At 38.8% G+C, this 14,372-nt stretch overlaps 1 protein-coding gene and 2 long non-coding RNA genes across 8 annotated transcripts; 1 reads left to right on the top strand and 2 right to left on the bottom strand.

The window, feature by feature from the left end:
- Nucleotides 1-59: 59 nt before the first annotated feature.
- LOC149110710 (uncharacterized) lies at nucleotides 60-2,207 on the bottom strand. The gene is made up of 2 exons (XR_016207768.1): nucleotides 501-2,207; nucleotides 60-137 (listed from the first exon to the last, which is right to left on the bottom strand). It is a non-coding gene; the product is annotated as an uncharacterized LOC149110710 (long non-coding RNA).
- Nucleotides 2,208-5,490: 3,283 nt separating this feature from the next.
- LOC149110708 (uncharacterized) lies at nucleotides 5,491-14,363 on the top strand. 6 transcript variants are annotated; one of them, XM_089291203.1, is made up of 8 exons: nucleotides 5,491-6,206; nucleotides 7,815-7,876; nucleotides 10,119-10,145; nucleotides 10,452-10,484; nucleotides 10,905-10,925; nucleotides 11,131-11,202; nucleotides 11,887-12,168; nucleotides 13,301-14,363. In XM_089291203.1, exons 1-8 carry the CDS (start codon nucleotides 5,843-5,845, stop codon nucleotides 13,469-13,471), a joined length of 1,032 nt encoding a protein of 343 aa, XP_089147329.1. In that variant the 5' UTR covers nucleotides 5,491-5,842; the 3' UTR covers nucleotides 13,472-14,363. The 6 variants fall into 6 exon arrangements, with proteins under 6 accessions (XP_089147329.1, XP_089147327.1, XP_089147330.1 ...); XM_089291201.1 differs by having other exon boundaries at nucleotides 5,494-6,206; nucleotides 10,905-10,973; XM_089291204.1 differs by lacking the exon at nucleotides 10,119-10,145 and having other exon boundaries at nucleotides 5,494-6,206.
- On the bottom strand, nucleotides 8,280-9,438 carry LOC149110709 (uncharacterized). The gene is made up of 2 exons (XR_016207780.1): nucleotides 9,061-9,438; nucleotides 8,280-8,962 (listed from the first exon to the last, which is right to left on the bottom strand). It is a non-coding gene; the product is annotated as an uncharacterized LOC149110709 (long non-coding RNA).
- Nucleotides 14,364-14,372: the final 9 nt, after the last annotated feature.

The raw sequence follows: 14,372 nt of genomic DNA, 5'->3' as shown, positions 1-14,372 counted from the left end.
CCCCTAAATAGTCATAAATACATACATGTATCTTGTAAGCCAGAGTTCTTCCTCACAGGTTTTCCTTTTTTTTTTTCTTCAAGTAAGGATGTCAGGGATTATACACACATGTAAGGCATTACCAATTTTACTTCATCCTATGATTAAAATACAATACGCATAAAAGGTTAGTTAAGTTTATGTGTAAATCCATACTGGGAAACCTCAAATCAACCTTGCAGTACTAAGGAAAATATCATAATAAATCAATCAGTAAATTTTACACAGTAGTTTGATTTAATGGTTTAATTCAATATCATTCCCATTGCTGTCCCTTTTGAAATCAAGGTTACATTAACTTCCAATGTATAGCTTCTGCTTGATAAAGAAACATTTACAACCAGAGGCAATTCCATACATCTTAAGCAAACTTTACAACTGAAGTTTACCTTGGAAACTTAAGCTTAACTCACTCGTACGTACAAGACAACCCGGGAAGACAACAATGGCTTACGTTTTACCTGTTGTTGTTGACTCGTACCTCCGTACGTATCGATGTTTTCACCAGCTGTATGCCACCAAAAACTGCTTGAAATCGTGCACAGAGAAGAAATGAAGGTAAACTGAATTTTGTCCGCCAAAGTAGAGTTTTTAAACAGTGAAAAAGGACCAAGAGATCGATGCAAGCTTCAACATTTCACACCTTTCAAAAAGGACGCCAAAAATTGGCGCGAGAACCGAGAGAACCTGGTATCTAATGTGGAAAACCGCTGATCCGTGCTTGTTGAAGGTCGTACACTCAGAATGCTGATGTAGGTCGTTTCTCTCATTGCGTTACAAGTCGCTTCGAAACACATTTAACGTCAATTTCGTTTCAAAAGTAACCTCGAGGAAAAAATCTGATTGAAGTGTTTTCGTCGTCGTAATACGTTTTGTGATTTCTTGTTCAAACGTAATGCAATGTTGATATGGTGGCAGGGTGTCGACTGAGGAAGCTATTGGGCCGTTATTTAGGAGTTTCGTTGCCCTGCGGGCTCCGGAGTTAAACTCATCCCACAGAGGAAAGATATTTGTCTGAAGGTCTCGGGACTTTCTCCGCTGAATACACCAAAACTTCACCGAAACGAGCTTGATTCCTCTTACTAACCAAACTTTGCGCAGCTTTACGTGTCTCTAGTCAGTTTAACTTTGCAATTTGTGGTTTCGTGCTGTGCAGCACTTAACCACTTCAGACGAGACGGGTCACACAAAGAGAAATCGCTTTGTAGTGATTATCCCGAAAACGTCGGTCAAAACCGAATGACGGGAATTCGAAGTTACAACAAAGTGTGTAAATTTCTTGACTCAAGCGAAACACATGCGCTGCGCCGACAACATGAACCAAAAAAGTACAATTGTTCTGGTCAACGAACGAATATACGGTCGTGCTCCTCCCGTATGCCCATATTCGATAAGAATTTTCCAGGTCCACGTCACGGTTGTACACGCCATGAATACTCTAGAATTCTATAGCTTTGGCGTCAAGATCACGTATTCGAGGATAAACGTATACACGCGCAGATCGCACATACTTTGAATTCATAGTCTAAATTTTGTTTCCAGGAGAATGCTATGCACCCGAACTGTTACCTTCTTTTATAAAGTTCTTTTTACAAAGGGTTCGCCATCATACTCTAGGAGTACGACAGATGTGTGGTATATTTTAACGAAAATGCTCGAACGATTATGAACGGAGCGTATTCCACCATATTCGACACGAATATTCCAGGTGTACGTCACGTGTTGTGTGCGGCTTGAATACTCTAGGATTCTATTGCGTCACAATCACATATTCGAGTCTAGAATACTCTAGAATATTTTGGCTTTCACGCAGTGTTAATGTTTGAGAACATTCGTAAGGAGTGCATAAAACGCAGACATTAGGCTATTTTGGAACCTTCAGGATTGGACTGACGCAACCTTGAAATGGAAGCTGGTTACCTGTAAACACCATCAAAAACAGTATCATATCATTTGCATTTGAAAATATTCCCTACGGGAATAATAAATGCCTGTTCAAAGCAATCCATATGGGTAAAGCAGTTAGGGGACTATAGCGGACCATAAATTGAGAAGTAGATTATCATTAGCTATCCGGGAGCAATGTCCTATTCCGCGAAGTCCATCTTTTGTATCAAGTTAGTTTGGATTACATATTATTCTATAATGTAAAGGCAACGTAAATAAATGCTACTACCACAGCGATAGAAAAACGTTTTTCGTTTATTGAATTTACTTATTTAAGTGTTAGAGGACTTTTTCCGTGTTTACAGAGCCTCATCTAAACACGAGAGGGGAGTAGAGAAAATTTGACACCGTAATGCAAACCCGAACACTCAACGTAACCTTTGAGAATTCTCCCAACCAGCCGACTGTTTAGATGACGCTGTGTAAACACGAAAAAAAAAGTACTCTGTCGCTTTTATAGAATATTTCTCTTCACAACCGTATTTACATACTCTCATTTAACCACACCTATACCTATCGACCAATGAGAGGGCACGTCCATGCACTATCTTTAAAAATATAAATATCCCATAAACAAAGCAAGGAAAAAGTTCAGCGGGGGCAACTGAAGTAGTTTAACTAAATACTAGTGCGCATGTAACTGGTATTATTGCACCTAATGCATATACAAATTGACAGAGTCAGTTATAACCTCCACTTAACATATTACAACAATTAACATTAACACATCAACCGGCTCTTACGGATAGAATAAGGTCAATTTCGTGCTTAAGGTTGTGGAACTGGTTAGAATATGAAAAGAAAACGAGACTGTAACGAAAAATCTGCCTGCGTTTGTGAAAAAGGGGGTCAGAAGGATCGTGAGTAAAACACCACACGGGTACCTACGAGTAACATACGAGTAACATACGAGTAACATACGAGTAACATACGAGTACACACGAGTAATATACGAGTACATACCAATAACATACGAGTACATACGAGTAACATACGAGTACATGCAAACGCATACGGTAATACACAGGTTATATACGAATACACTGGTTACATACGAATACCTAGGAGCAACATACGATGGCAGGAGGGTAATAAACATGAAATGTACCATTTTTCTTTTTACATTTCATCTTACATGAGCGCAGGTCATGTCTTGCACACACACGCGAGCGCGCGCAAGTGCCACACACGCGCGCGTACCACACACATGTGCCTGCGGCACATACATACGTTCTCCGTAGGCGTTCCATACGCGCGCCACACGCGCACAAACAAACGTGAGCGCTGATGTGATATGATGCGACGTTGCGCGTCAAATATACGCAGATTACGATGAAAGCACACAAGATTTAGCGCCTGCAAATGTCTCATAGAATTATTTTCCTCGAAGTGATAGCATAGTAAAAGCTTCGGGGTGTGTGTGTGTGGCGTGCAGTTGCGGGGGGGGGGGGTATCTTTTCATCCAATGAATTGAACCCTTCTCCCTTTCCTCAAGAGAAGGTTAAAACAGTCTAACTTTCTTTCAAATTTGCAAATTTTGGTTATTCAGTTAACATAAGCGCATTAAAAATCCATATATATTTTAACCCAGATTTATTGGTTATGTACAATAACATACCCTTCCATAGTGCAAGTCAGAAAACGGGTAAATAAAGCCTGGAAACAACAACATTACTTTGAAATGAATTTTCCACTTCTCAAAGCATTAACCAATGTATATTGATAATTGAACAACAACCTATAAATTCGTTAGGCGGGTAACTGTAACCAGATGTACTCGAGAACTGCAACAAAACATAACGCTATGAAAACCTGTCTCATGATTGAAAAAAGAAAAAGTTATGAACTTTATTGACTATGCAATAACAAAACCATGATGTAAATTAAGATGGTACATTTCATGTTTATTACCCTCCTGCCATCGATTGTTGCTCCTATGCATTCGTAGTGTATTCGTATATAACCTTTATATTACCGTATTTGTCTGTATGTACTTATATGTTACTCGTATGTACTGTAGTCGTATGTTACTCGTATGTACTCGTATGTACTCGTATGTACTCGTATGTACTCGTGTGTACTCGTATGTACTCGTATGTACTAGTATGTACTAGTATGTGCTCGTATATTACTCATATGTACTCGTGTGGTGTTTTAGTCACGATCCATCAGAAGAATTATCTGTCTGGTTGGGTATGCGTGTAAAATTTGAACTTTGAATATAGGCACACATAATTTTGTCAAGACGATGTACACGTATGGTTATTTACACATCTCGAGCCACGACCGGAGGCCTCGCCGAAACCGATTTGTAGCGCTTGTTCTACTGGTCCTCTGGTTAACATATAATTGCTATCCTGATTATTCTACAATAAAATATAGTCTCAAATTTCAACAGGTCAGATGGTTAGGATATTTTTTTCAAAGCATGAAAATTGCAACTGAATAACAACTTTTTCAAATGGTGCAATTGAAATACAATCGGCAACCAGTGTTGATTTTTTTCTTAATGTCAGTCTTTGTTAGGGTCATTTACCTTCTAGGTGAGTAAATGTGCATTTTATCACGTTCTCTTTACTAGGACATTTGTTAATCCTTTTCAATTTTTAAAAGCCTTGAAGTGGTATAATGGTGGTCAAAAAAAGTAAAAACAGAAGAGATAAAATTAGACCAGGCCAAAGCCCAGTAGAAAATAAAATTTTAGAAAAATATACGGCGCGATGCAAAGAGGAATTTTGGTGATATAAACGGAGGAATATATTTCCCAGCACCTCTCCCGACCATCCTTTAAAAAATAGACTCGTACTACAAACCAGAATCGTCACGCTTCTGTCGCAAGCCATGAAAAATATTTCAAAGCTGGAGGTTTATGTTTCACTTGTAAACTGAGGCGAACGTGTACAAGCGAACGTTTTGAAAAGAGTTCAACAGATTAAATCGTTTGTGCTTGAGCTGAGAATGGACAAGAGATCTTTCGCTGATGTCGTGTCTGGAAGTGGTAAGATGAGTAATAAAGATGCGTACTAGTAATTAAGTCCAGGAGTTTCGAATTTCTCAGTTGGAGGTACCTCAAAACAGGACTGACCTTAAATCATCTAGATATTGTAGGCTCTTTTCTTCTGGATTTCTTCTCTCAGCGACTGACATCCATTACTGCCTGGAGTGTTTTGACTGGAGTCGGCATCGTTTACGAATTCATTAGCATAATCGATTACCGAAAGGTATTCTCGAAGTTCCTTGGGTGTGTGACTGATTCATGTAGGTGGTGTCTTGAGAACGGTGTATTGAAAATTTAGAGAGATGGTGTCTTTAACACACAAAACAAAACAGCTACAGTATGCCTTGAAAAGAACTAGTCAGAACAATGTGGTGCCGAAAAAAAAGACCGAAAAAACATTTGCCTTGAATTAAAACAAACCACTTGTAACAGTCATCCGGAAAAACAGAAAAAACCGTCCAAAAACAGTCCAACAGTCCAATAGGTCAAGAGTCTACTAGTCCGCTCCATAAATCGTCCTAAGCCAGGTCAAAGCTTTGAGATTGTACAAGTTTTCCCAAGTCAGTCAACTGAACAAGCATTGCAGAGTGTGTGTGGGCAAGCCAATAATGTTTCTGTTTCATATCAAATATATCTTTAAAAGTACTCGACGCCTTTGATGGATGCCTCCACGCGATCAGTCAAAGGATGCAGACGTTGGTGCATGTCCACTAAACAATAGAACTGAAGGTCAACAAAGAATATCACATGACGGAACATGAGTGACGAGCAAACTATCTCTTCTCTAGTTGGAATAAAATTACTGTCTCGTATAGGAGAAAAAGAAATAACAATCGCTTAGTTTGTTAGCATTGGAAGATGAATAAGAAGCATTCCACAGAGGAAAACCTTTATTCCGAGCTGGAATCACTCAAACAAGAATCAGAGGCAGGAATCTATGATGTGCCCACAGCTATTGAAGTTATCAGCCCTGCAACAAAACTGACAAGCTTTGAGGAGAGTTCAGAACAAGAAGAGGACAAAAGAAAGTGGTCAGCAGAGTCTGAAAATGCCTATCACTCGGACACGTTTACAGCTCGGCCAATGGTGATCATTTCAGCCGTCGTTGCGGCTTTTGCTTTCGTGACTGCCGTTGTCACTTTAGGTTTAGCTTTAACGATGATAATGTCTCGAAACGACAATGAGGCCTCAAAAGATCTGAAGGATCGTGGAGCTATATACGGTAAGTAGAGTCATAAACTGATTTGACAAGATAACGATGTTATAACTGAACGAGGCCCAAATAGATTAGTTAATATCCCAGGGCTTTTGGGGCGAAAAATGTAAGACTCGAAGAGTAATCACCGCCTGACTGAGATCTGACTGGTTGCACGACAGTTTTCGTTCCCCATGACTCTGTCTTTTAAACAATAATAAGTGGTTTGAGTGGGAAATGGAAGTAAAAAAAAATTGTGTCAGATAAAAGATTATAAGACATGGAACTGCGTAAAAAAAAACTCCACCAAGCTCAATCAAAAATTTACATTAGGACTTATATTGTTCAATCAAAACATTAACAGTAGAACATGCATATACGCAGAAACACGCAGGGCCGTGTGATGGTCATGCTGCTTTCGCGGAGGACTTCGGTAAGAAACAAAAATAGAATAGAAAATACTTGGATTTCTGCTACTTCGTCTGCTATCGTGGTTTGCGCCCGATGATGACCCCAAAGAATGCCAAAAATGCAAATTACTAACTGCCTAGTTAAAGGCACTGTTTGCGGCTGCTGTTGCCGCTAAAATTTCGTAGGAGCACAGTTTACAGTTAAATTAATGATAAATTATTAGACAGCAAACCAGGAAGCGTTGCCACACATAACAGACTCAATCATCATTATTTATTTATTTATTTATTTATTTGGAGATTATTACATCTGTTTTTGCCCCAGCAAGAACTGGAGTTAATTGTTCTTGGTTTCAACGAAACCTTTCACCACGCAATTAGTAATCGATGCTGTGAACTGATTGTCGCAGTTTGTGGTTTATTATTCATTCCCCGTTTGTGATTGTCCGAAATCGCCCGATGAATTTTCTTAGAAGATTGTCCAAATTTGGAATGTATACATCATTAGGACATTAAAATTTTTATTATTATGTAAACGACTGAATTGCCCGATATTAAATAAATAGTCCACGATTGGCATCACGCAACAGAAAGCTAGAAATTTGCATGAAAGATTTCAACGTTCAGCGAAGACGAAATAGCCGAATAAATGGCTGAATAAGATATCGAGAATACCCGTGGAGAAGTTATTAAAGGGTTATTAAAGCATCTCAAGCGAAATCACATCCTTGATTTCCTTGATATATGAAGTAAAGAAGGAGGGTGGGAAGCTTTGAAACTAATCTCATTGACTTTCACAATTCAGAGCGGAGTCGCAGCGAAAACCGCTGCATGTTAGAGACGGCCCATCATTTTTTGGACGGGAGTTGGGCAATACAATTTTCTATGGCATGAAATGTTTTCTCACCGTTAGGTCGTGCATGATTTTTTTTGATGAGCAATAGCTTGTGCAAGAATTTTTTAACATCAAAAATAGGAGCTGGATACTGAGAAATCACTTGCTCGGTCTTTTGTTTCCCATGGCAAATTCGGCTTTCGTATTATTTGAAAAAAGTACACAGACATTGATTCATTCATCCATCCATCCATTCATTCATTCATTCATTCATTCATTCATTCATTTATTCATTCATTCATTCATTCATTCATTCATTCATTCATTCATTCATTCATTGACATTTTGCTTTTTGTCTTCTTTTACCTGCGTCATTGACGAATTTGGCAGCTGAGCTGAAGCAAATGAAGGACAACATTTCCCATGTCCAGTCCTTGGCAAGTGACAAAATGGTAGGTTATAATTAGCACATTTATCGGTTTGCTGCTGTCAAACGAGGAGAAACCGGGAAACTAGCGTCCTTAGTCTTAACTATTTTCACAGGCTTCTGGCTAATACAATCATCATCTAATTTACCTGGCCAGTGACTACAAACACTTTCACGACATCTTCAGAAGCGAACTGCAAAATTCTTGAAACAACCAATAATCGCCTAAGTTTACAGAACGAGAAACCTGAACAGGTTGACGGTCTTCCTTTGGAGATCCAGACCAAGGCCGGTAGACGAACCCAAAAGTGATCATTCAGTAGGGGTCTTTGTTCGGAGTTTAAGAACTCTTAATAGACTAAGACGAACAACTTGAAGTTTACTGTGCGTGCAGTGGGACCCTAGAAATACAAGACTAAGGCGGTAGCTACAAAATGGTAAACAATTTAAAATCACAAACCAAAAATACTTAATTATACGAAGATTAATGATTGATAACATGCCTCTCCTCTTAGATTAAGCATCGTCCCGATGCTTAAGAAACAAAAAGTGGGTTACTCATGGTATATATGTGGCGAGATCTCAAACGTAACAAACTTGATAAACAAAATAACGTAGGCACTGAGTGAAGGTCAAAAATATAGAGAAATCTGACAAAACAAAGTGAATTATCCGAACAATAGGAAAAATATGAGAATATTACAGGACAACCAAAGAAACTAAATGAATTAATTCCAAACCATGCCACAATTAACAAAAATATTCGGTTACCGCATATAGGTAATAAGCTGGGTAATGAAACGTAGCAAAAGGAAAACAGTTCAACAGTTCAACATGACAGTTCAACAATCATGACGGGATCTTTGTTTTCTTCATCGTGAGCGGCCTGGTTGTTTGTTGTTAGCCAAATTGACGCGGCGTGTCTCGGCTGCAATTAGGGCTCGATAGGGCACTTTTGAGCACTCCTTTAGAAACGATTTGCAAGAACGGCAACATTCCAAACACAACAAGCAGTAACAAGGCAGACACATCCAATCTAGTTTGTAATTGACAGAAGCCTTCAACGTGGAGCAAAAAATGCAGGCCCACTCGGCTGTTGAATCCATATTTCCTGGAATGCCAGTAATTAAAATAAAATGAATGAATGATCAGTTTTCTTGCAGCTGATAAAGGCAATGTTCAACCAAGCTTCGAGAGTCAAAAGGTTACCTTTCAGTCATTAAATCCTGCTTATGCAATAGTTTCTTCGTCTGTCACATTTGAGGCAAAGGATAAAAGGACACTGGCTAAGAGCTAAGATATTCTTACACTTTCAAAGCAAACAGTACTTTGCGAAATTGGTTTTCTCTGAAACTCAGAATGCTAATAATTTGGAGGAAGCTTCGCTCGGAAATGACCGATGAGAAAATCTTCGTTCACTATAAAATAATCACACATCTGAATGAGTCAGTTCTACGCTATTGACGATTTCCCAAATCAAGCACCGATCAAACTCAGAAAATAGACCCAAAATAAATTGATGGTTTCAATCTAGAAATTTCATATAGATCGCTTCTAAAGGTGGCATGGAAGTGTTTGGGTAAGCCACAGTTCTTATAAAGGATCAATCTTTAATCCTCCAGGGTGTGCCCACACATGCCTACATTTGTACCATATAGGGTATTTTAGAACGTGCTCACATAAGCTTATGGATTAGATGATGAGTGTGTTGGCCAAAAAATAAAGAGCTGGTGATCACGAACCAACATGCAAACATACTGAGTTCTATAAAAATTATGGAGCTTCATAACACATTTACTGTGACCATTCCCCTGTCACACTCTTTTAGTTTACTTATCTAGTCGCCTTTAAGAGTTAAAATTCTTTGTTAATGGAAGCAACCGTGCTTCAATTTTAATGGGGTAACAAGGGATAAGACATTTTCGTTCGCTGGTGAGGATAGGACATCTAAAAACTTTTGAGTTACCTCAATTTGTCCTCTTGGTAAAGCAGTAGACCTAAATTGCCTCACCAACAAGAGAAATATAAAGGAAATAATAAAAAGCCCTCGAACAGTCAAAATATGATTTGAAAAAATAAATTCATGTTTATGCTGCCCCTCTGCAACTTCGATATAGCATCCAAAAAAACACTATCATTTGAGCGTATTCTGTTTCCTCGGAGAAGTTATCAACAAGATATAAAGAGTCTTCTTTGGATAAACTCTGGCTATTTGGCTGGCCACATAGCTGCTTTAATAACGTTTCGATCCAATTTTAATTACACAGATTAATGGAAGACACTACCAAGAAAAGGTGAGGGCAAAAAATCGGTAGCATCAAACAGAGAAAAGAACACGCGGCTAGGGTATGGGTGAGGGGCGTTAGAAAATGAATGCATGGCGCGGATGCCAACATCATTTACGTATGCATGTCCAAAGACCGCATGACAAAGAAAATTTGCCCATATGGTTCTCAGAATGTCTGCACACAGAATGCCTCATCCCATTGGGATACTCTAGCCACGCATAACTAGTCAACATTAAACACCAACTGAGGGGCAGCATAATAATTTTATTGTGTTGACAATAATTGGTTCATTTTTTTTTCTATATATGGCAGGTTATTGCAGAGCTAGAGAAGCTGAAAACCAAAGTAAGTTTATTTAAATATATAATTACTTAGGTATGGCAAGGAAAATGAAACGCTTTACTGTAGTGCAAAAGATATATCTTGCTCTATAAGTGGTTATTACTCTTCAATCAACTCTTCTAAAAAATAGTCAAGATGGGCTCTTTGTTTTGCTTTGCTTTGTATTGCTCTTTGGTTGTTTTTGTTGTCTTCTTTCTTGTTGTACTTCTTCTTCTTCTTCTTCTTCTTCTTCTTCTTCTTCTGCACCTTCTTCTTCTTCTTCTTCGTCTTCTTCTTCTTCTTCTTCTTCTTCTTTTCATTATTTAAGGGCAAAGGGATTTCTATTGTCCAGGAATTCATTGAACACAAAAGCCTCAATTTATCTATTTTCACTTGAACATAAGTGTCCTCAAATGTTTCCCTGACATTCTCTTCTTTTTGCAGATGCAGGGGATTGAAGGAAAGGTGTCTTCTACAGGCAGCAGTAACTCGTCAAATGGAAGTTACATACAAGTAAACCATTAAGTAATTTTTCAATAGACGTAGGAGATACTTTCCCAAAAAGCAATTGTACATAGAGCATGATTTCTGCACAGGTTTAACGGTTCTTCTGCTTCCTTCACTGAACATCTGAATATCTCTATGTAGATTTTTCGTTCTCTATTTTTAGGAACAAAATACACGAGACCTCTGGCTCGCAATTCAGGCTGTTCGACAAAAAATTTCACAACTGGAAGAGAAGGTAGGGGGAGAAGACTGTTGAAAACATTAAAAGTAGGCGACAAATTATAGTTCAAAACTGTTTATACGGCCTTGATTTGGGTGAAAAGCTAGTAAAGTTAAAACTGCAGGTGATTGAAATTGTACCACGGTTGCTATAGTAACCTATTATGCTAGAAAAATAACCGGAACTTGTTTGGCAACAAATGCATGGGGATTTGCTGGATCCCATTATTGTGGCACATACTGAGAAAGAGTATCGATGTGATCCATCAAAGTATAGGTGCTGCTAGTGCTTAAATCGTTACTAGACACCTTAAAACAACAGGCTCCTTGCACGATCCGGTGACATGATACGGAATTAATTATGCTGGGACACAAGTTACACCGTGAGTGAGACTTCCAAAACAAAGGAACTCGTACCAGTCCAGTCCGACTTTCCTTTGTTTTGAAAGTCCCACTGTGTAACTTCCGTCCCAGCAAAGTTAATTCCATACTATGTCACCGGATCGTGCAAAGGGCCTATTGACAGTGCAGGTTTTCTGGTCATCCACAATCTCAAGTAGATTCAATTTCAGACTTATTATTATGTAGCTGAGAAACGGCTCCCTTCGCAGGTGACATGGTTTCAGTGAGTGGCACGTTGTAGCGCTATTTTGTTCTGTTTTGTTTTGTTTTGTTCTTTTTTTTGTTTTTCTCATTTCAGTTAATAAACATAAGTAAGATTCCAGGTCCCAAAGGATCGCCAGGATATAATGGTACCCAAGGCCCTATTGGACCTCCCGGACCGCCAGGATACAATGGTACCCAAGGCCTCACTGGTCTTCCCGGCCTACCAGGATACAATGGCTCCAAGGGCCTCTCTGGATCCCCCGGGACACCTGGCTCTGCCAATCTGGGTCTTTGCTCTTACAATACAGGAGCCAGCTCTGGCGTTGTTGCGGATCCGGCTTATGCGCGTCAATCGATCGCTAGAACTGAATCAAATGTACGTCTCAAAGTAATAGGCCATATTCGTATTCTTCACTAGCTTACAACTGAAGCTTATGCGAGGAGTCTTTTCAAATGCAAATGACGTTCATCTCTTTTTAATGATATTCCCCGCAGGAGCCTCTATTGCAAGTTAGTTCGGGCCATTACCGAAAATACGATGTGCTGGTTTAGCTTCGCATGGGCGTAGTAGTTTTTTTCATTCTTATAGTTCTAGTAGCACAATGGAGTTTAGGGTAGATGAGCATCGCGTTTCCTGGAACTAAATTAACCGAAAATCTTACTAGCAAGGCCAATAGAAACTAGATTACTAATTAATTACAAACAGAGGAAATTCAAAGTTCACCATTCCTTACCAAATTATGGTAATTTTAGTTATGTTAAGTTGTTGCATGGCACGTGCAGCCCCTGTCAAGAGCAGAGGAAATGGCAAATGCGAACTTTTCTTTTTATTATTGGAACGCACATTATTTACAATACTAAATAATAATACAATAATTATATATTAACAATTAGAATTGCAAGGCTCAGTTAATCACCATTTTGAAAAATATTATTATTCATGGGAAAGGTCTAATGCACGCGCGGTAGAATACCGTTTCGCTCTCGCGTATAGACATAGATCTAGACATAGACAGTTTATTTTACTTGGACCACACACTTAGCTATAGTAACGGTGCTTCCCATAGACTTGATAAGCAGAGTCTACAGGACGCACCAGCTAGTTTACAGGTGCGCCAAGGAAAAAAAAAATAACAAAGTGAAAATGTATGCACAATTGGTTATAAATATTAAACTAAAGTATCTAAAAATGTATAAGAATATCAAAATAATAATAATAATAATAATAATGTATATAAATTGTACATATAAAAACTATGCATAGGTAAGATAAGAAAAGGGAAAATCAACAGTTCAGCACTCTACCAACTGAGTTACTCAACCAACTGGGTGCTGGTCACGTAATTTGTTCCTAATGTGTATAGCTATAAAAAAGAGTACAAGTGAATATCTGATAGATCATATATTAGAATTGCGGAGAAAGAGGCATATTTGTTGATTAACCAATGCAATACCATTATTTTGATCAACATGCAAAGGTAATTGCATGAATTAATTATTTTTTGCAGGGAAAGAAGTTTCTTGGTGTCAGCTGTGACTCGAATGACGCTAAAACAGTGCTGCTCTCAAGCACCATCTCTGGTGGCAAGAGAACCTACACTTGTACCTGCAAGGGTGGTATCAGCAGTGGAGACCATAATATGTATTGTTACATTCACTACTGGGAGTGTCCAGCCTAAGACGAGAGGAATCATCTGTTTTATCCTCAGCATCACAAAATCACATTTCTAACCCAGCTACGTGTGACAGAGGAACAATGCACCAGGGGCGCATCAGCCCACACCACCATAGTGGGCGTATCTCTTTAGTTAAAATGTCTTTGCTTTTAGATATACGGCCACAATCTTAACGTATTACGTATTTACTAAAACAAACAAACTTAAAGTTTATCAAGACACGCACAATAGGCCATTTTGTTGTTCACAAGAAATGGACTGAAATGTCCTTCAGTGGAAACTAAGGCCTTGTCCACACTACGCCGGAAATACTTGAAAAGGAAGCTTTATTTCTACAGCTAGGCCCGCCGTCCACACTAACCCGGAGAAATTGACTACGGAAAACAGAGCTTTTCGAAACTTCTCTGCCATTCAGAGGAATTTGAAGTTTAAGTGTGAACGGCGAGCATCTTGAAAACGAAGCTTTTCGAAAACGATATCGTCACGATAACCGTGTGATTAACCCATAACCTCAAGGTTGCAGCCAAGCATTTCTGCCGCCGGTGATTGTTGCGTTTTCAAATTTCTCCTAGTGTGGACGGAAAACATTTTTTGCGTCTTCAGACTAAAAACGCCGTTTTCGAATTTCTCCAGCGTATTGTGGACGGTGCCTGAGGCACAGAAATGCTGTTAAAAACAGCATCATTTCATTTGAGCTAGAAAATATGCCCTCTTAAATTAAAAACATGGCCTCTAAAGTGCCGTCTATATAAGTCTATAAGCTCGTAATGGACTTTAAATTGGTCATCAATACTGGAACAGTCTATCATTTGTATTCAGCTTATCTCGAGTAGATGTAAGTCATATTGCGATGTAAAGGCAATGTAAATAAATTCTGCTGCTGCAGCTAGCACTACCCTGTCAG

Source organism: Orbicella faveolata, unplaced genomic scaffold (genome assembly GCF_042242905.1).
Source record: "Orbicella faveolata isolate gen_17 unplaced genomic scaffold, um_ofav_v1 contig_24, whole genome shotgun sequence".
Taxonomy (NCBI): Eukaryota; Metazoa; Cnidaria; class Anthozoa; order Scleractinia; family Merulinidae; genus Orbicella; species Orbicella faveolata.
Note: the sequence above shows the minus strand (reverse complement) of the source record. Positions and strands in the feature narration are given on the sequence as shown.

Bases quoted from the DNA above. Each gene is read 5' to 3' on its own strand.
- LOC149110708 (XM_089291201.1), top strand. From the start codon at position 5,843: ATGAATAAGAAGCATTCCACAGAGGAAAACCTTTATTCCGAGCTGGAA. The intron at 6,207-7,814 runs GTAAGTAGAGTC...CGAATTTGGCAG, and splicing joins GGATCGTGGAGCTATATACG to CTGAGCTGAAGCAAATGAAG. The intron at 11,203-11,886 runs GTAGGGGGAGAA...TTCTCATTTCAG, and splicing joins TTTCACAACTGGAAGAGAAG to TTAATAAACATAAGTAAGAT.